This window comes from Ylistrum balloti, unplaced genomic scaffold (assembly GCF_031769215.1).
Source record: "Ylistrum balloti isolate Yb309-2 unplaced genomic scaffold, AGI_CSIRO_Ybal_v1 Utg370018, whole genome shotgun sequence".
NCBI lineage: Eukaryota > Metazoa > Mollusca > Bivalvia > Pectinida > Pectinidae > Ylistrum > Ylistrum balloti.
The window spans coordinates 853,183-874,133 of record NW_026782087.1 but is presented as its reverse complement, the minus strand read 5'-3'; the positions used below and the strand labels follow the sequence as shown (position 1 = coordinate 874,133).

The 20,951-nt window shown below is 34.9% G+C and overlaps 3 protein-coding genes across 3 annotated transcripts; 2 read left to right on the top strand and 1 right to left on the bottom strand.

Moving 5' to 3' along the window:
- The first annotated feature begins 1,260 nt into the window (after window positions 1-1,260).
- On the top strand, window positions 1,261-7,054 carry LOC132548577 (putative glutathione-specific gamma-glutamylcyclotransferase 2). Its single transcript, XM_060212439.1, has 3 exons — window positions 1,261-1,529; window positions 4,684-4,728; window positions 5,504-7,054. The coding sequence occupies exons 1-3, from the start codon at window positions 1,395-1,397 to the stop codon at window positions 5,882-5,884; spliced, it is 561 nt and encodes a 186-aa protein (XP_060068422.1). The 5' UTR covers window positions 1,261-1,394; the 3' UTR covers window positions 5,885-7,054.
- Window positions 7,055-8,296: 1,242 nt separating this feature from the next.
- LOC132548575 (N-alpha-acetyltransferase 80-like) lies at window positions 8,297-12,576 on the bottom strand. Its single transcript, XM_060212438.1, has 5 exons — window positions 12,434-12,576; window positions 11,550-11,692; window positions 10,076-10,151; window positions 9,572-9,698; window positions 8,297-9,281 (listed from the first exon to the last, which is right to left on the bottom strand). The coding sequence occupies exons 1-5, from the start codon at window positions 12,529-12,531 to the stop codon at window positions 8,979-8,981; spliced, it is 747 nt and encodes a 248-aa protein (XP_060068421.1). The 5' UTR covers window positions 12,532-12,576; the 3' UTR covers window positions 8,297-8,978.
- Window positions 12,577-12,690: 114 nt separating this feature from the next.
- Window positions 12,691-20,203, top strand: LOC132548574 (damage-control phosphatase ARMT1-like). Its single transcript, XM_060212437.1, has 5 exons — window positions 12,691-12,756; window positions 13,281-13,386; window positions 14,153-14,388; window positions 14,675-14,840; window positions 18,979-20,203. Exons 1-5 carry the CDS (start codon window positions 12,710-12,712, stop codon window positions 19,741-19,743), a joined length of 1,320 nt encoding a protein of 439 aa, XP_060068420.1. The 5' UTR covers window positions 12,691-12,709; the 3' UTR covers window positions 19,744-20,203.
- The last annotated feature ends 748 nt before the right edge of the window (window positions 20,204-20,951 follow it).

Genomic DNA, 20,951 nt, shown 5'->3' with positions numbered 1-20,951 from the left:
AATACATGTAAATAGTTATTCACTAAGGTTCACTATGGAATATAACATGCTTCCTTTCGGAACTATATTGTTTACAATATCATTTTATAAACGATTCCACTATGAACAGCTACCATGGCAAGCTACTTACACTTGTAAATAAACCAAAGACTTAATATGAATTGAAATTGGCCGTTTTTATTAACGACGTATATATATAAATGTACATATGTAAACTCTCAATGAATGTACATCATATACCAAATTTTCTCGTAAACAATGTTATGAAAAAACCAAAAGTCTAAGATGAGGGTCAGAAAACGCCCCTCGATAAATATATTACAATGATAGAGAAGTGAAATCAACGGTCCATTAGCGATTAGCATATCTACGATACAATGCCATGTTTGCAGATTTTATAGGAAAAGAGTTCCAATATTACTTGTTATTGCCCTCTAGATATTTAGGTCAATCATGGTCTCCCCAAGTGCAATTTAAGAGACAAATATGTGGACGTATTCAATGTTTTTATCTACAACTTTATATTTGTGGGGAAAAATGTCATCATGATTCCATCATACCATGTAGCATGTATAATATTAACGTTGCTCTCATTAAATTAATTTGTTATCAATTCGTTTTTGTGTTCTACATGTAAACGTATTTATCAAGTCACCTGAAGTATCACCACACGAACTGTTTATAACCAATCGTATTAAGATTTTCTTTTAATCACTTCAATTACTTTTCCGTTTTGTATTAATGTATCAAGACAAGACATGTGAATATTTATTCCCGATTGATTTTTTTTCGGAACAAATTTTCCAATCTTCCCAAAGACGAAATACTGGCTAATATGCTTCGGTATTCGGTTCTGACTGTGGATTTTAAATAACTCCAGAGCTTTTGACCAATCTTCAACACTTCTGAAACAAATTATTCTATTAGAATTTTTAATTTTTCCACCCTGTACATCACCATACCCCTTTCTAAACCGAAAGAACGCCTTCGTTCTCTTGTTAAGAGAATTTTCTTTTCCAAGAAAGATGAACAGTGGTATAAATACAAGCGTATTTCATAATAAATAAAGATACGTCCAAATCAAAGCAGGAATATAAATAGAAATTATTGAGTTTCTGGTTGACAACATCTTCCTCGAGTTTGGTGGTAAGATCTTCAAAAAATATCCGCCGGGAACGGAAACCCAGTTGCTTCAATTTACAGTACGATGCACCAAAGACGTCTCCGTATACACCTACTATATTTTCGCTAATTTGTTTGTTTGTTGTAAAGTACATAAGCGACAACAAACATTTGCAGACATCCGGTGGTGAAAATGTGGATCGCACGTATGGCAGCAGTGTGACTCACGTAGAGGAGATTCGACATAACGGAATATTAAACCACTCGCTGGGATGTGGGTGTATGGATATGGTTCACTCGTATGGAAGGTAGATTTCCCTTTCAAACGGAAGTTGGTTGGCTACATTGAAGGTTACCAACGCCGATTTTGGCAGGGAAGCACAGACCACAGGGGTGTACCAGGAAAGGTATTTTTTTTTTAGCAAATTCATCCATACATTCAAGTCGGCCTTCATCAGTGGTCCGTCCTGAAACAGTAGACGTTATCACTGTTAATTGTCGTTCTTATTGGTATTTGGGCATGTTAAATTTGATTCGTCGTCGGAGAGAGGAACAAAATGGCCGACATGTGGCCATCTTGGATTTTGAGAGTATAACTTTTCTAAATGAAACATGGTCTTTCTCAAATTTGTATGTTAATGTTCATATTTGAGACTGACTGAGACATTATTACTGATAGCAGAAGTTATATGTAGCCACAGATTTTGATTATTGATCTATTGATGTACTGTTTATGTATTCATAAAAACTGAAACAGGGATATCAGACTGAAACAAACCATAGATATATACTATGTGAAAAATTGTTGGTTAGTTGGTTATTTCCACCTGCTGTGTAGTCATCTAGTTCTCAGACAATTAACACTGTTCTGTTGAGGTATGGTTTTAAGCTGAACATGAAAAAAGACACGGCTAACAGGTCGCCATCTTCAATTTTGACAGTTGGCTATCGCCATTTAATAGAAGTTGCTGAAAGAATCTTTATTAAATCTCAGCTGTTGCCTTATTTTCCATATGTTCAGTTTTGAGAATGATAAAAAAAGTGAAAATTGTCAACAAGTGGCCATCTTGGATTTGGATTTGATAGTTGTTACAGCTGTTTCTCAACATGCACTGGTCAGAGATTTTTCATTTTCAGATGTAGGTTGGTGGATGATGTTGTTGTTTGGAAGTTCATCTGCCAATATTGTTAAGTGTGGTTACCAAGCTAATGACAGGAGGAGACTGTCAATAACCAAACTCGGAAATGACTCGGTTTATTGGATGTATTATGCTTTACAAATATTAACAATAGATGCATTGACAAAAACAATACCTTGTCCATCACTGTGGTCTTGAGATAACTGGTGATTAACACACGAAAACTAAATCTTTTCCAAAAGCTCTCATCTGAACTGATTCTGCCCTGCATGCTCATGTTTCTCCCATATATATAGACATGACCACACGCCTGGACAAGGTCGCTGTAAACATAGAATAAATCTGGTATGCATGATGTTTATTAAAAAAACATATATATACATACACTGTATATATTACATATAACAAACACAATGCAATGTAAATATAGAATAAATCTGGTAATACTTATTACATATCATACATAAACATATTCCATATATATTAAAAATCCAAAGAAAGAGCCAACGCTGGTGGTTTAGGGTTCAGTGATGTGCAGTCATCCACAGCTTGGATACCTGAGGGTATGCAGGGCGTCACACTAGGGGTAATGATAAATCTAGGAAGTGGTGGGACACAACAAGTCGGGGATGGTAGGTTCAGGTTTTATTTAGTGTCGACTCTAAATTTCGCCTGTGAAGGCTTCGACGGGACATATATATTGTATATTTGTATTAAAATGGATGAGTGCATAATGCCTGCACAGTAGTGGGCACAGAACTAAAGTCTGTTTCAGAAAACAATATGCAAGACGTAAAACATACAGTAAAACCCCACTAAGTCGAACTCCTCGGGCCTGTGTCAATAGTTCGAGGAATACAGGGTATTCGAGTAATCAGAAGTTGGTCAAAATGTAGATCGTGTGTGAGATATAGTTTGTACCGTGATGGTGCGTCTCTGGTCATAGTAAGTAGTCATCGATCCATTAACGAACAATTACACTTGATTGAAGTCTTATAGAAGCGAAACATCTCACACATTTCGGAATCAATACCCAGAACTACTGTAAAAAGTCTCTGATTGAATACTGACGGAGTCTCGTATCGACGTGTTCCTTGAGAATATCGTCACCGATGGTTGACAGAGATGACAGTTGACCTGAAATGCCAGCCTTGCTCTCAAGGTACCGTCGCAGAGTCTGGAATGCCTCTAGTGTCTGCGTCATCGAAGGTAGCAGAAGTTGGTCGGCTTCGTCGGCATCATCGTCGCTGACATCTTCTGTTACAATAATATTCAATTTTTTAAGTCAAGCTAAACCATGTGTGTACTAGAAAGGTAATGATAAAATTACTGCATAAGGTGTGAAGTATCAGCACAGGTAGGTAAACCTGTCTTTTAATCCCTTAATTGGCTGCTGTCATGTCGCACACCTGTGTAAACACATGGCAGTGATCAGAGCCGATCAGCTCACGTTAACGCAGTCAAGTGTGACACGGGTGGATTACATGTTCGACGAAAACATGGGAATATACTATGGTAATTTTAGGGAATGGGGATAAATATGAGTTCGACGAAAAGGGGGTATTCGATGAATAGCGGTTCGAGGAATCTGGGGTTTTATAATAAAGAATATATAAGGAAACGGTAGGGACCGAGCGGGCAGTTCGACGAATACAGGGTATTCGAGGAATGCAGGTTTGAGTAAGTGGGGTTTTACTGTATATATATTGTCTGTTTCAATATAACAACTAATAAAAACAGGTTAATATGAAAGAAAAGAGAAAAGTTCAAACATGTCAGTATATAACTATTATGATACCATACAGTGGTGGACACTAAGACATTCTCAAGAATTACCAGTCAAATTATTTTATTGTTTTGATCCATTTTCTTCCAAACGTTTTGCATGATATGCCACAAAATAACGCTTGTTTTTGGAGGGAAGCTATCACACAAATGTAGTTGGCCTCTGATGATTCTTTCTTCATTTAGATCTGTATGTTTGTATTTCCCACAGATATCTTTATATAGCATCTGTCATGTTGTTCTTAGAACGGAATATATGTACTGTATACTTTGTTTTAGAAGTTATTTTTGGAAGACTAAACCTTGCCAATTTATGAAATATTATAGCATATTTTATCTGCTGTACCAACTTCAGAGCTTTCAACCGAACTTTGCTTAAATCTTGTAGAAGATCCATTCACATCCAACATTGACCTTGTGGTCCCGTTTTTGATATATCAGTTACTTAAATGATCTAAGTTCACCAAGCCAAATGGGCCAACTGAAAATGGAAAAAGGTCCTGCACAGTCATCAATGTTTTGGAATTTTTGTAGCAAATTTAGAATAATTGTGACACTTGGTTCCAAAGATGTTGAAAATATCAATTGTACGATGCATTCACTGTTATTTAAAAATCATTGATCTGATCTGTTTCAGCCTGGTAGAGTGGTGACACTGGTGAAGGCTTCAGAAGAGTCTAAGGTATCTTCAACAAAACAGGATCAGACATGGAAATGTCTATGTGTTTGCAAATATAATTTCAGGCCTAGACTGAAAGTTGAAAGTAATTTATATTTTTCCAATAAGGTCCTACTCATTTGATGCATGAGTCTAAATCCTCTCTTATCCAAACAGAATTATAGTGTTTGCTTTGATTTACCTTGCAGACTAAAGTTAAAATTCACTTCGTCAAATTAAAAGGACTTGATATTTTGGTTTATTTCCCCTACAAAGCTCCACATGACCCCCTAGAAACTTGATCCTCTGTTTATGAATACAATATTGAGCTGCCTTCACCAATGATTCTCCAGATCAAGTTTGATAAAAAAAATTATTTTCTCTGACCAACCAGTTAGCTAAACCCTCAGTTCACACAACATTGAACCTTCTTTGCCCTCAAAAAATTTGGGCAAAGTCTTTTATGTGTAAAAGGAGGTTTTAATGATTAACCTTTCACTATTGGGCCCTACTCTGCAATATTGGAATCCTTTCATTCAAAAAACAAATTTGGTCAGTTTCTTTATCTAAAATATTAGCAAGATTTTCCTCCATGTCACCTGTTAGGCTCTACGAGGTGAAAACAATCCATTTCTATCACATTTTGCTCCATTCCTTTAAGGATGCTTCAGACTAAATTTTGACAATTTTGACATTCAAGCTTTCTTGAAAAATATCAGATATTTCCAAAAAAATGTTTGCCTGGATGTAAAACTTGTATATACATCTGTATATTTATACATATATTTTTTCATTGAAGGAAAAAGTATGGGGTGTGGCATATGAAATTGCTGAGGAGGATGAGACCAAGGTCAGAGAGCATTTAAACTTCAGAGAGAAAGGAGGATACAGTCTTACCTCAGTTAAATTTCATCCTGAAAATACTAAAGAATTACCGATTGATCTTGAACTATACCTTGCCACAGAGGAAAATGATAATTACTTGGGACCAGCTCCTATTGATGAGATTGCCAAACAAGTGCTTGTGTCTGTTGGTCCTAGTGGGAAAAATGTTGACTATGTATTGAATCTTGCTCAAGCTATGAGGTGTATAGCACCAGGCAGGGAGGATCCCCATTTGTATGAACTGGAGAAGGAGATCAAACTTCAACAAAAGAATCTAGATAGCCATATACCTTAAGTGTCATGGCACCTTTGCTTACTATTTTTTTTTCTTTTTGCAGAAAATTGGTAAATTCACATAAATTATGGCATACATGGTTAAAGTATGTGATTATTGGTATATATCCTAGATGTGCACGAGTATAATTACATGGTGCTTTTAGAGAAACAGAATCTTCAATCTTAAGACTTCCTCTTCTGATTCAGTATACAAGTAACATACCTCTTCTCAGTATATAAGTAACATACCATTTTTGACAAAAAAGTGAATTGTGTGCTGATCTAATAAAAATGTACATTCTTATTCCCTGTCTGCTAAATGAAGGATCTGACAACATCCCACATTAGGTCATGTTCTGGTGACGTTTCCACGATATTTGTTTCAGAGGTATGACAAATTGTCTTTATTGTAAATTTGATATATCACTTGGCATTTTGCCACAATATGTATACAAACTTGATGTGATGAAATTCTAAATGCAGAAATTTTGCCACAATATGTATATAAAACTTGATTTGATGAAATTCTAAATGCAGAAATAGGGTTAATCAAGCTATTTCGACTACTTTCATTAGTTCCAAGATTCTGTAAGTGTTAATTTGATTGGCTAATGCAAAAAGTCACCAAAACATGACCCCTTATTGGATGTTATCAGATCCTATGTTTGCAGAGAGTAACAGTGCAAGAAAAAATAATCAGATTAATTGTGTGCTTACTGAAAGGCAAATTAATTTAGAGGGGGAGGGGAGGGGGATGGGAGAGGTTGTCACTGAATACCGATAAGTGATAAATGAAATGTGTTGAGACATGACGCATATGTTGCAGAAAACACAATTTGAAAAATCTTGTCTGTTTTAACCATATCACTCCAAGTAATGGCAGGGTATGATGAAGACAAAGAGCTAAGACTAAGAGTCAACAGTATATAACATACAAGTAGGTTTGACTGTACAAAATGTTAGAGAGGAGATTTATGCTTTTAAACAAACCACATATTTATAAGTATAAAGATGAATAATAAGATTCCAGTTTGATCTTTTGTTGTGTCAGATGATCAGGCTATCACAAATTGATCAACATGATGAATTGAATGTCTTCCTTCACACATGAATTATATTTACACTTACCTATATTTACATATTTGTTTTCTGAAATTTTACTGGTGTTATGAAATAAAACTGAATCTCGGTTTGCCTTCTGACTTTATTGAACATTGCATTCAACATTTGGTAGAATATTAAAGCCAGTAAAATATGGCATACAGATAGTCTTATATGAGTCTCATAGATCTTCATCCAGAAATGTTGACATCTTTGAAGGTTTGTTTTTAACTAGTTACATATCCTGTAAGTTACAACCCTGTTACATACCCCGATAGTTTAAACCCTTTGGACATACTCCAGTATACATTTATCGCACTATTTACAAGCATACATGTAGAGAAATGACAACAAAAGATCACAGAGAGATCTTAGTGCCCACCATCCTTAGATCTTCATTAGATAGCAAACTTTTGTTATCATATTCCAAGATGGCCACCAGCCTGCCATTTGTTTTTTTTGTGATCAGCCCACATATCAAATTAGCACAACAAAGGACAGAGGAACATACGTATGAAATTTGAGAAAGATCCTTCAACTATTTCTCTTAAAAACTGTGATAACAAACTTTTGTCAAATCAAAATGGCCACCAGTCTGCCATATGTTTTTTGTGATCAGTCTAAAAATCAAATTGGCACAATGAGGGACCAAGAGTAACATTCAATTGAGAAAGATCCATTCAGTACCTCTCTAGAAATACTGATGAACTGCATAATCAGAATCAAAGATGACTTTGTGGCCATTTTGTTTTTCTGATCAATCCTAAAATCGCACAAGTACAACTAGGGACCAAGAGAAATCTGCAGGCAAAATTTAAGCGAAATCCATCAAGTACTTCTCCAGAAATAGAGATAACAATCCTTTATTGTCAAAATCCAAGGTAGCTGCTTGTCAACAACTTGTTATTCTGCTCAGTGCCAAGTTCAAAAGCATAACTACTGACCAAGAGGCACCTACACATGGAATTGGAGAAAGATTCATCTTCTTTTTCTAAACAATTAACAATAGGAAAAATGGTTTTACGCACAGACAATGGACATGGGGCGATTTGAATAGCTCACTATCAGATGATGACTGGCTAAAAACCTGAACCCATAGCTTGTGTTTTAAACATAATATGCATACTAGACCCTTGGTCTGTCATACTTCCATCCTGTGAGATGAATTGACGATTCGCACAGAGATGATTTACAGAATTAAACCCTAAGTGAGATTAAATATCAGTAAGCTGGCAGGTTCACAAAGCACATCATTGGACATCAACCTTTTGATTTTTCAGTCGACCCAGATTTCACATCCATTCAACAAACCAACGATCAAGACTGAAAACTTTGTTAAATTGGGAATGAATTCCCTCACAGTTTATTAAGAACTGACGGTCGGCATGCTGAATTTTCATTGACATAATGACAAGTGTAATCAAGACAAATCTGGGCGGTATTGTGCATCTTGTGTATTCAAAACTGATGTAATAAAATAGATCTGGAGAATAAATGGGATCATCACTCAAATGAAATGTTAAACTTGCAACTTACACAAACATGCCCATCTTATATACCATATGTGGAAAAGTTCCTGTAGGTAAACTGTGTCAGGAAAACTTCAGTGTAACATTATTTTTTTATCGGATGTACATAGCATTTTCTTTTACAGGTGTATCCATGCTTCTCCTTGTATCAACATCACATGTACAGAAATCCAAAACAGTAAAAGAAAAATAGTAATTCATCATCTTGAGGGTAAGCTTTGGTGAGTTCTCAATCATCCGGAATTGAATCCTAAGCTGGCAATCTCTCTGCAAGCCTCTCCCCTATATCTCTTCCCGAAGGGGATGAAATATTCCATTAATCACACCAATCAGTATAGACCAGATGTTAATTTCATAAACACATACATGTATGTAATATAGAATGTGGTGATGATTATCAAAATATTGGTATTGCACATTCAAAGGTATAACACATGTCGTATGTGTCAGAAATTAGGAGTATTCACAGCACCTAAAAGCATATCAACTTATATCCTTCTTCATCCAGGATATTTGTCTAGGGTCCCATTTCACGACCTCTGGTCGACCCAAAACAGGTTTATTGTTCCCTGCAGTGGGAGGTGGAGGTGGAGGAGGAGGTGGAGGGGCAGTGGGAGGTGGAGGTTGTGGGGCCGTGGGAGGTGGTGGGGGTGGTGGGGGTGGTTGGGCAGCAGGTGGGGATGGTATGTTTGTCCTATGTTCATCTGTTGATGCATTATTCTGTTTATCTGTCGTTTCTTGATCCTTCTCTTGAGGTCTCAAGGTTGCAGCTGTCAGCTGTTTTAACTGGAAAATAAGAAACAGTAGATGTTATAGAAGGGACATAACTCTGAAGAAAAACATAAAAAAATAAATAAATCAATAACCAATGATCATGTTTACCAAATTTTATGATACATTATGAATAAGGGATTTTACTCTTGTTGTCTGGCGGTAACCTGATTCAAGTATTCCCCTTTAACTGTAATTTTGTGAACCATTTAGCTTTATTTCCTTATGTCTACGACCACTTTTCTTTTACGATTTGAGAAATATTTAATAGAAATAAGACATGAAAGAAAAAGTTTGAGTCTTACTAGATGGTCTGGTATAAGTTTAGGATCAGCACCAAAACTGATGACTGGATCACAAAAGGTGTAGTTCAAATGTTTATAGAAGTTCTGTTTATCATGAGTGGTCAAGTACATGGTGCAGTAGCCGCGACTGTAAACAAAAACATCACATGATCAGCAGCTGTACCATATGATTTAATATTTAAGACAAGGACATACAACTCTTTCACAAGACATTTTCTACAATGTCACGGATGAACTTGATTTTCAGATGAATGTTTTTAATTAATTTCATCATGATGTATTTCCAAGCACACTGATTTGATTAATCTGATGCTGTGGAATGTTCTAACATTTTTTAGTTATATATATATAAAGACTTGTCCATTACAAAATCTAGTGCTAAAGCATGATGGTGATTTTCATAACTGAAGAAAAATCTACAATTTTATATAACATCAATAAGAAAATGAAGAGCTCACAAATATTTGAAAAATTAAAAGCTGCAATAAATGTGAAAATACAAACCCTTTGGCATACTTTTCTGATTCTTCCATCATTGCTCTCCCATATCCTTTTCCTCTAAGATTCTTTCTCACACAAACTTAAAAAAAACAGGAAAAATGCTTTAAATATATAATAACTGCTCACCATTTCTGATCATCCTGGTTTTAACTCTAATTTTAGACATGTATACATATTTTATAACTAAAACATCTACTGTAAAACCATATATTTTCTACATTTCTATCAATAGCTATGAGTATCTGTCTTCGTGAAATCCTAAAATTATACATGCTGATTGTCGTGTAGACTCCCAACTAAAGATTGAGAGAAATATACCGGTGTGATACCGAAAAAAGATTCTTCAAGCACTTTTTTGTGTAAGTGCCAAAACACATTCAAACTGTCACTCAATTTAATCATGAAACTTAAGCACATATCCGTTAAGTTAAATGAGAAAGATGGGACTGGATCCGAGAAAAAGTGGATTATTAATGTGAACTATTAAAATCAAAGATTGCCATCTGGTGTTCAAAACTTAGAAGCAAATGAAATCTACATGAAATTTGAGAACTCTCCCTAACTTACTGATGATGTTGTAAAAATTAAATGTGTACAATCAGGAGAACTTATATAAAATAGCCACTGATCTTCAACCTTGACAACTTTTACCAAAATCTAATCAGGTGAAGACCTTGTTGGTTTGATGTTATGGTGAGAACAAGGTCTTTTCAGGCTTATATCTGGTACTCAAATTTATCACATCCGTATTCCTGACACCATTCTCTGCTGAAGCATGAGAACGATTTCATGAATACGGGCCCTGAACTCACGGACATACAGAGGAATTCATGCATAAACTCATGCTCAAAGTGATTAATGCATAACTTCCCTTTTTTAGCAGGGGTGTAAAAACTTTTTACTATGATATTGAACCAGGTAAGATTGAACATATGTAAATCACTCTATGAACAATATATAAGTATATAAGGCATCTTTTTTTGTTGCTGAAGAGCCAGGAGCTTGATATTGTCTAATGAACACACAATGAAGGGCATAATGACGTACATCCTCGATATTCCAGGAGTTATGATCACTTTCGCTTTCTGCACCATGGGAACATGTCATGGTAAAACTGAAGGCACAAGCGAATAAATATGATTGGTTCCAGGAAGAAAAAACTGACCAAACACAAGCTAATACACCCCTTTTGAAGATTACAAAAAAGGAACAACACCCAACTTCAAAGCCATTACAATATACCGTTATGCAACCTTCAGATTCCTTTGATGTACATAAAAGGATTAAATTAGTATTTTCGTCTTGTCCACAATATGTCCATATGAAACCTTCAATTTTGCAATGACATGTTCCAGGGATGCAGGAGTGAAAGTTACTGTAACCCCTGGATTATCAAAGATGAATGATTGATACAATGTTCTTGGATTAAAGAAAAAGATTAAACTCAGAAAATTCCATTTATCAATGCTATTCTTACCCGATTCTATAAGACAACAGTTCTCCTTTCCATATACAATGGATAGTTTGCTGTGACCCAAGAGTTGCTCTTTTCCATCCTCTTTGCTGACCAGTACTAGGCAAATTGGGAATTTCTCATTTGACTTCTGCAGACTGTGCAGTCTGAAAACAAATGTATGTTCACTAACCATATATCTAAATATGTATATTGAAAAAGATGGAAATCAACATGGTAGTTTGCTTAAATTTTCAGGCCAAGCAGCCATATTCAGGAGGTACTTTTATTGACATGGTAACGACATTATGATTTTGATGCAATATGTCCATAAAATTCAAAAAGTTGCTTTCTATACATCCATTGAAGTGTGGAACTATATTTCCACTCAAAGCAATTCAGCACAGCGTCAGTGTTGCAGCATAAATACAACACATGGTCAATGACTTGCAATTTAAGTCTTTGGACAGAAAGACAAAATGGCTTGTCACTTGCAGTATCCTTCGCCTTCTCCAACATACAGCTTATATTTTAAAACACTAAAAATGTATATTATATGATCAATGAACTAATAACAACAGTATGGGCATGTAAATTGTCAAATCATTATACATGCATATTATATATATGTTTAAAGTTATCGAAAATAAAACAGAAGCCTAACAGTCCTTCATTCTTTAACTATTAGTCTTTAATATCAAAATTTGACAAGGTGTCTTGAAAATAGGTCAATATCATAATGAAAAAGACTGATACTCCCCTACTCAAACATCATGTTTGTATACCTCATGGTTCTGTAGAATGAACTGTTTGAAAATGTGTATCATTTCATATCATCAGTCTGACTGGGCTAAATTTTTTCTACTGTTCATGGTGAGGGCGGTTAAATACCACCTTAAATACGATACCTCGCCGCTTTACTTCGTGGCCACTCTTCATTTAGAATATCTGCACATTCCTCCAAATATTGTGGATAATCATGCAACGCCCTTGTCGTTAATTCCATTTTAGGGCATTTACAGACGTCTGCACGTTTTGTTTACATCGTGATTTTCAAACAGGAAGTAGCCGGCGTGCGTGATCCTAACGGAACAAACGTTTAGTTCATATGGGTAATTAAACAGGAATTATATAAGCGTCACCAGTACATCGAAGAGAGCTAGACGAAAGAAACAACCAAAGCGATGAACAGGATTACGGAGGCGTCTCCCCTTTCAGCGAAAGATAAAACGTTTGTTACCAATACATAAACTAACATGTAAACTTGTACTTGAATTTATATGATATTTTACATATTTTTAATTGTTTGAATGGGTAGTTACCACGGACTTTTATACAATATGATGAAATTTTATGTAAAAAATCTACAAAGTCATCAAACAGGATCTTATCATTGATGATTCACGTGTATTAGCTTACATATATGTATTACGATCAACATAATGCTACGAAGATCTAGAGGTCTCTGATCTTCCTGAGTATAAATGATATCTAGAGGTCTCTGATCTCCCTGAGTATAAATGATATCTAGAGGTCTCTGATCTTCCTGAGTATAAATGATATCTGCTGAGATGGGTCATAAAATATAACGAACGGTTGGCCACTGTATTTTTAGCGGTCTCAAGCCCATGCTCTGAAATAAGCCCACCCAACTTGCGCAATTATGAAATAATAATAATGAAATATTTGCTAAGTGAGAAAATGATCACATACGTGTACATCTTGTTTACACCTGTTTATTAAATCTTATTTCAGTTCTTTTGCATACCTAACCATAAAGGACAGGCTTCCTGTGATCTTGTCCAAGATTGCAGACAGTGTTTACAGGTTAAAGGGAAAAATTAAAGAGTCACATGGTGAGGTACGTCATAGAAATTTAAATTCACCATTATATAAGTCCAATGTATCTCTCATATACTTTTTTGCAGTGACATTGAAAACTGAAATACAAATACGTTCTGGTAAGCATACGAAGTGCCATGTCACAGAACACAAGAACATTAAGCAGGATGAACCAATTACTTATGATGATGATTTGTTTTTAAATTGCATACGACCTTTAAAGTAATTACTGTATATACATATCTTTTGTAATGACTTGTTTTATTTACTTCAACAATTGTAGTACACATTAATGATAATTGGAGGATATTTGAAAAGAAGAAACTTCATATTTTCTTTAAAAAAAACCCCAAAAATCTATGAGGACTAAGTGTAAGTGTAATAAGTTATTGAAAGTGCTAGCCAATATTTAGTAAAGAAGTAAGTCTGTTTGTATGCCAAATAAGTGATTTATTTAGCCTTCTAGTTTAGATTTTACTGGTTAGATAAAGACCTTATACAATTTTTATCGGTCTGAACAGTAAAGCTGGACTATAGAAAAAGATTTTTGATATTTAGTTAATTTTAGGATATACACTTCGAGACACTGCATTATTGAAATTTAAATGTGAAAGTTATTTTTTAATTTCAATCTTAAACATTTTAAAATAGTTTGTTTTGCCAAAAATATATTCATAAGTGGTCAGTGTATTTCTGGTGATTTTGTAAAAATGTTGAGTTTTTTCCTGACTCTCATTAAATCTAATTTAAGATCAAAAACATGCGGAATTAATTTTCTGATACAGGAAGGGACAGAAGATTTGAAATCACTTGCTGGCTATATTGCAAAGCTACGGAATGAAGTTCAAACTGACAAACCTGTAGTTCCGATCCAAGATGGCCGCACTGATGTATCAGTATGGAATGATTACCTGACGGAAATTATTACAAACACAGGAACCCCTCCAAGATGGTTTGAGTCACCATGGCTGTATGTAGAATGCTATATGTATCGCAGAGTTCAAGAGGCAGCAGAGCTATGGTAAACATTTTAAGATGATTGTCTACTTTAGACATGTGAACATGCAGTGGAAAAAAGCAAATTGATTAAATTTCTGTATTTGCAGTAAAGACTTCTGACCACTTGTTTCAGTAGAGCACTGGATTTAAGACATTGAGGTGGCAATTTAATGATAATGTATTTATATTTGTCAATTTGCCATGTGTGCGTTAACAAGATTTATCAATAAAACACCAACACTAACAATATAGTGATATATTACATCTACCGTTACATTGAAATTACATTTTGAAATATTTATTTCCAGCAAAACATTGAAGGATTTTGATGTGTTTCGTGATCAGAAGGAGAAATCGTTTTTTGATTCTCAACAAGCCATACTTGTGCTAATGGAACACCTTCACAATGTTGTAGCAGAATTGAAATCAGGACAACAAGTGGATTTAAAACATCTATTTGAAAATTTTCTCAAAGTAAGTATCAACATGCAACAAAGTCATAACAGGGTAAACTCACAACATTTGATAGAGTGTTTTCTAGAATTATCAGTTGGCTTAGGCTGTAACATGGGGAAAGTCATGCCATTTGATGGAGTATTCTGTAGAATTATCAGTTGGCTTAGGCTGTAACATGGGGAAAGTCCTGCCATTTGATGGAGTATTCTGTAGAATTATCAGTTGGCTTAGGCTGTAACATGGGGAAAGTCCTGCCATTTGATGGAGTATTCTGTAGAATTATCAGTTGGCTTAGGCTGTAACATGGGGAAAGTCCTGCCATTTGATAGAGTGTTTTCTAGAATTATCAGTTGGCTTAGGCTGTAACATGGGGAAAGTCATGCCATTTGATGGAGTATTCTGTAGAATTATCAGTTGGCTTAGGCTGTAACATGGGGAAAGTCCTGCCATTTGATGGAGTATTCTGTAGAATTATCAGTTGGCTTAGGCTGTAACAATTTTGATAGAGTGTTTTCTAGAATTATCAGTTGGCTTAGGCTGTAACATGGGGAAAGTCATGCCATTTGATGGAGTATTCTGTAGAATTATCAGTTGGCTTAGGCTGTAACATGGGGAAAGTCCTGCCATTTGATGGAGTATTCTGTAGAATTATCAGTTGGCTTAGGCTGTAACATGGGGAAAGTCCTGCCATTTGATGGAGAGTTTTCTAGAATTATCAATGCAATAATTGTTCTTGAGGATAATTAATGTGATAAGGCCATAACAAGAGGAAGTCATACTTCATTAGGTACTGATACATGTATTTCTATGGAATAACTACATCTTGGGTTCTCCATGATTTTAACCTGTAAATATACATATCAGGGTAGTAAACACCATACTGATGAATTATCTCCCATGGGCCATATATATGTATTATAGTGACAAGGGAAGGGAAAACTGAGCATTTTTAGGGCTTTTCACCATTTGGTGAAATGGTGAAAAGCCCTATTGTTTTTGTTATGTTTCTTATCATTATTATTATTATTATTATTATTATTTTTCTTGCGAACTTTGTGGGTTCGTAATCTTTTAAACGGTAAAGACCACACCTAATATGTATTGACTATGTTATAGGTACATACTGGAAGGTGACGATGCAGATTTTTTTAAGTAGGTCAAAAATCCAATATGGCCGCTATGACGTCATAAGTTAAAAACTTTAAAACGGCCGTAACTCGAAAACCGTTGAGTGTACAGAGTTCGTCAAATTATGTTATTTGTAGACAATTTCCTTATCTAACTTTTCCCCATGCCATTATAATACAAAATATGTCAATACCCCAATTTGAAAATTTGAAAACAAATTTTTTTTTTCAATTTTGATTTTTCTTGAAAATTTCTTTAACACATCGATGCAGAATGTCCTTCCGATGAATTTAGTGATTTTAGTTTTTCTGTAACGTTTATCACTTCCGTTGTATGCCATTTTGAAAATTTCCTTTGATCTTTTAAAAATGCCGACAATTTGGAAAAACTCGATCTAGATCTTTACCAACGGGCTTTTTTTGGAATAATTTATATCAGAAAGGTTTCCCCCGATGTCCTCTACCATTTAGTGTCATTTACAAAATCATCAGAAAAACAAAATGGCCGCCATGACGTCATATCCGATTTTACCTAATTGGCTGTAACTCAATAACGGCCCAAGCTATTGACTTAAGCTTAAAGCAGTTCATAAACATAACCCTGCAAACATATTTCGTCAGAAAAAAAAATTTAGATAAATGGTGAACTTCCGGTTTCTGGTAGGGGTCAAAGTTGAAAACTGCAATTTCGGGTTACAAACTTTGACAAACTTCTTCTCAAGTTTTGCAAAGCCTAGAGTCTTGATATTTCATGTGTAAGATGTCTGATCAATTATCTATCAGGTTTGTTAATATAAATGACCTTGACCCACTTTCAAGGTCACAGGAGTCAATTATGTAAAAATCGTTAAATGGTAATTTCTCCTTTGTTAAGCTGCCGAAAGTCTTCAACTTTGGACATAAATATTTTGTGGACATTTCCTGTCGAGTGATATAAGAGAAACGTACCTCAAATTCAACTTCCGGTTTGCGGTAGGAGGTCAAAGTTGAAAAGTGCTATTAAGGGTACCAATCTTTGAAAAACTTCTTCTCTAGTTCTGGATGGCCTAGAGGCTTGATATTTCACATATAAGAAGCATATGTAACTGGCAACAAAGTTTGATATTATGAATGACCTTGACCCACTTTCAAGGTCACAGAGGTCAATTAAGTAAAACTCGTTAAATGACAGTTTCTCACTTTCTAGAAGGCACACAATGATGAAAATTGATTATAAACCTTCTGTAGACACTTCCTATTGATTGTCATAAGAAAAACTTCCTTAAAAGTTCAACTTCCGGTTTTCGGTAAGGCAAAAACTGGGAAAGAGCTATTTAGGGTACCAATCTTTGAAAAAACTTCTTCTCAAGTTCTGGAAGGTCTAGATGCTTGATATTTCATATACAGGAAGGATATGTAACCGACAACAAAGTTTGATAATATAAATGACCTTGACCCACTTTCAAGGTCACAGATGTCAATTAACTAAAAATCGTTAAATGAAAGTTTCTCAATTTCTAGAAGGCATGCAATGATGAAAATTGATTATAAACCTTCTGTGCAGACTTCCTAGTGATTGTCATAAGGAAAACTTCCCTCAAAATGTCAACTTCCGGTTTCTTAATGGGGTCAAAGTTCAAATATACAAAATAGGGTACCAGTGTTCAACAATCTTCTTGTCAAGTCTCACAAGGTCTAGAGAACTAATATTGGTGATATATTGATCATCAGATGTTACATTATAAGGCTTGCAAATATGAATAACCTTGACTGACATTCAAGGTCACAGGGGTCAAATATGTTTGAACCTTTAAAAAGTGTATTTCTTCGTTATTATGTAGTTATATCTCCTTAACGTTTCAAGATTCAAAGTTCATCTTTGGATATGTTGTAGAGACTTACAAACAAGGAACCTTTCTCATATATCGTTATCAGGAAAAATGTCAACTTCCAGTCAACTTGTCGCCAAAGAAGTGAAAAGCCCGCCAAATTGTTAACAATTTCTAGTTTTTAATTTTTTTTTTTATATTCAAAGGGCTAGAGATCTTTGTAATACATACATTACCTTGAAGTGAATTTTTTTTATCTCTCTAACGAGTATTTGAATGAGATTGGCCAAGTATTGACCAAGTTATGACCTGACTTTTGAAATATATATATATAAATGGCTAGGCGGACATTTCCGGTCTGTTTGAAACATCCTCTCCTCACTAATTGGTACCTCAATAACTATCCCGAAATTGTGAAATTTATGCTTTTGGTGGTATAGAGCACCCATGACCATGTCCACACAGAATGGCCGTTGATGTTGTTATGTCTTGAACATTGTAGAAATTCCCCATCACTTTCTTTAACAACAACTCCCATCTTTCTTTTATGTCGCCAACGATTATCGTACGCTAAAGCTGGTTCCAGTCCCAAAATCCAGTCCAGGATTAAAATGCTTTATATCTGAAGAACAAAAAATCAAATAGATTTTGAATTTTTTCAATAAAAATCTAATTCATTATTTTAAAAATTTGACAATTTGAAGGAATTCATTACAACTTCACATCTGAGTGTTGCATTCGAGTTTTCACCACCTGAAAAAAAATACATTACCAATGTAAACAGGGACATATAATATATGAACCTTGGATGGGGAATATGTGCCTTAAATTACTGCCTTACCAGATTTTATCACAAGAACAAGAGTACCGCAAAGCGGAACAAAATACGCCCGTGAATATCCAAAACAGCATAACTCTTATTCAAATCGTCTGATCAAAACCCTGTTCAGGAAAACACAATTTCATATCATGGTGATTAAGCCTACCAAGTGTCATAAAGATTGGCTGAAAAATGTAGGAGGAGATCTCCAGACAAATAAAAGTTTATGCCGGACGGACGGACAGCGCCATACCATAATACGTCCGTCTTTCGACAGGCGTATAAAAAGCTAATGTTCTTGATGCTGATTAAAAAAGTTTCATTTATTGGTGTCATTGTTGGGAATCCAACTCAGTTTGAACATTTGACTTTGATTTACTGAGTGTTTTTTCTACTTACAGGTATCTTTGTGGGGGAACAAATGTGACCTGTCCATATCTGCTGGTCAAGATGTGGCACAGACATCCTCACCTCTTGATCAGCTACAAATGTTTGAACCTAACATCCTAGTAGACAACTCAGAAGCAGTGTTAACTTGCCTACAACGAATCAAGGTCACTAAAGGTCATCCTGCCTGTGTTGACATCATTCTGGATAATGCAGGGTTTGAATTGATGACAGATCTTTGTTTTGCTGAATTTCTCATCGCTTCAAGTCTAGCATCGAAGATCTGCTTCCATGTGAAAGCAATGCCATGGTTTGTTTCAGATGTGACTACCTATGATTTCAATTGGACAATCAATCAGCTATGCGCCTCAAATAATACACACATGTCCAAGTTTGCCAATATATGGAAGCAATACTTAGAGGATAAAACCTGGCAAGTTAGTGTGGATGACTTTTGGACTTTGTCTTTTCCGTTTAATGAAATGGAAACACGTTGTCCAGATCTCCATGCACGGCTGGCCATAAGCGATTTTTTATTTCTCAAAGGGGATTTAAACTACAGAAAGCTGGTAGGAGATCTTGCCTGGCCATTCACTACACCATTCCATGTGAGTCTGAGGGGTTTCCAGCCTGCTCCTCTGTGTACTCTAAGGACCCTAAAGTGTGACACAGTGACGGGGCTGAGGGACGGTCAGGCAGATGAAGTCAAGGCCAAGGATGAGAAGTGGATGATCAATGGAAATTGGGCTGTGATCTCTTTCTCTGACAAACTGTCCTAGCATGTAAATTATCTCAAGCCTTCCCTATGTTAGGTCTTAATCCTATGTCAAAAATGACTTTAGACATTCAGATTTTGCTGGTTTGACTAACCTGATGTCTTTTGTCATTCTGTAGACATTTTCAAATGATAAATTGATATGACTGAATTGTGATTGGGACATCCAAAATGTGATATCTTACAACCGATACATTGTGTTGCTCAATGCACTGCATGTACAGAGATTTATTTTAAACATTACTGGTGTCTGCTAATAATTCCTTTCTTTGTTTAAATATAATAATTTTTTTTGCATGTTTTTTTTGCTTTACTTGTAAGACTGCTTTCTAAAGCTATGAAAAGTGTCTCCTCCAAAAGAAGTGAATGGGAACGTTTTCATGGTAATGACTGGTACTGTCGGAGTCAACCTGACATTCTTTAGCAATATCGGTGTTTTATCAAGTTCTGAATACAAAAGTAAAGCCTTGGTGTCTGATTTGCTGTAGACAATTGTTGATTTGTTATCACACAAGTGCTACAGAGCCTTTTTGTTTCAGTCTCATACACTGTAAAATTGGCTGTTTTTGAGTTTTGGACTTTTCCATATTCTTAAAAGTGGAATAAATTCTGAAAAAATAAGAAACCTTGAACATAAAATTTATGATAATTAACCAAAACTCTATTTTATTTTATTTTTTTTTTAGGAATAGTTAATAATTTGCTTTAAGCACATTTATAAATAGAAATGAAATCATAATAATGATAATAAACCCACATCGCCATGATTCTAGAGGAGTTTACCGATGTTGATTTCTCATCTTAACAGGTTTATATCAAACATTTCCTATACAGTGTATACTAAGTGTGTAATCTAGTCCAATGACTCTTAAGAACAGATTTCAAAATATATTTAGAAATTTAAAACAGATTTCAAAATATATTTAGAAATTTAAAACAGATTTCAAAATATATTTAGAAATTTAAAACAGATTTCAAAATATATTTAGAAATTTAAAACAGATTTCAAAATATATTTAGAAATTTAAAACAGATTTCAAAATATATTTAGAAATTTAAAACAGATTTCAAAATATCTTTTCACAAGCAAGGTAAAAATGTAAATTTCTTCAAGTTTTATATCACATCTATTTGCATAGGCAATATTATGTTACTCATAACGCAGGCCGTTTACAAAGTTCATAGACATGAATGAATTATAGTATTTTTTTT

Excerpts from the sequence above, each read along its gene's own strand:
- LOC132548575 (XM_060212438.1), bottom strand. The coding sequence starts at position 12,531 with ATGGAATTAACGACAAGGGCGTTGCATGATTATCCACAATATTTGGAG. Across the intron at positions 11,693-12,433 it reads CCACGAAGTAAAGCGGCGAG|ACTGCACAGTCTGCAGAAGT; the intron begins GTATCGTATTTA and ends ATTTGTTTTCAG. Across the intron at positions 9,699-10,075 it reads TCAGAAAAGTATGCCAAAGG|TCGCGGCTACTGCACCATGT; the intron begins GTTTGTATTTTC and ends TTTTGTTTACAG.
- LOC132548574 (XM_060212437.1), top strand. The coding sequence starts at position 12,710 with ATGAACAGGATTACGGAGGCGTCTCCCCTTTCAGCGAAAGATAAAAC. Across the intron at positions 12,757-13,280 it reads CTTTCAGCGAAAGATAAAAC|TTCTTTTGCATACCTAACCA; the intron begins GTTTGTTACCAA and ends ATCTTATTTCAG. Across the intron at positions 14,389-14,674 it reads CAAGAGGCAGCAGAGCTATG|CAAAACATTGAAGGATTTTG; the intron begins GTAAACATTTTA and ends ATTTATTTCCAG.
- LOC132548577 (XM_060212439.1), top strand. The coding sequence starts at position 1,395 with ATGTGGGTGTATGGATATGGTTCACTCGTATGGAAGGTAGATTTCCCT. Across the intron at positions 1,530-4,683 it reads ACAGGGGTGTACCAGGAAAG|CCTGGTAGAGTGGTGACACT; the intron begins GTATTTTTTTTT and ends GATCTGTTTCAG. Across the intron at positions 4,729-5,503 it reads AGGCTTCAGAAGAGTCTAAG|GAAAAAGTATGGGGTGTGGC; the intron begins GTATCTTCAACA and ends TTTTCATTGAAG.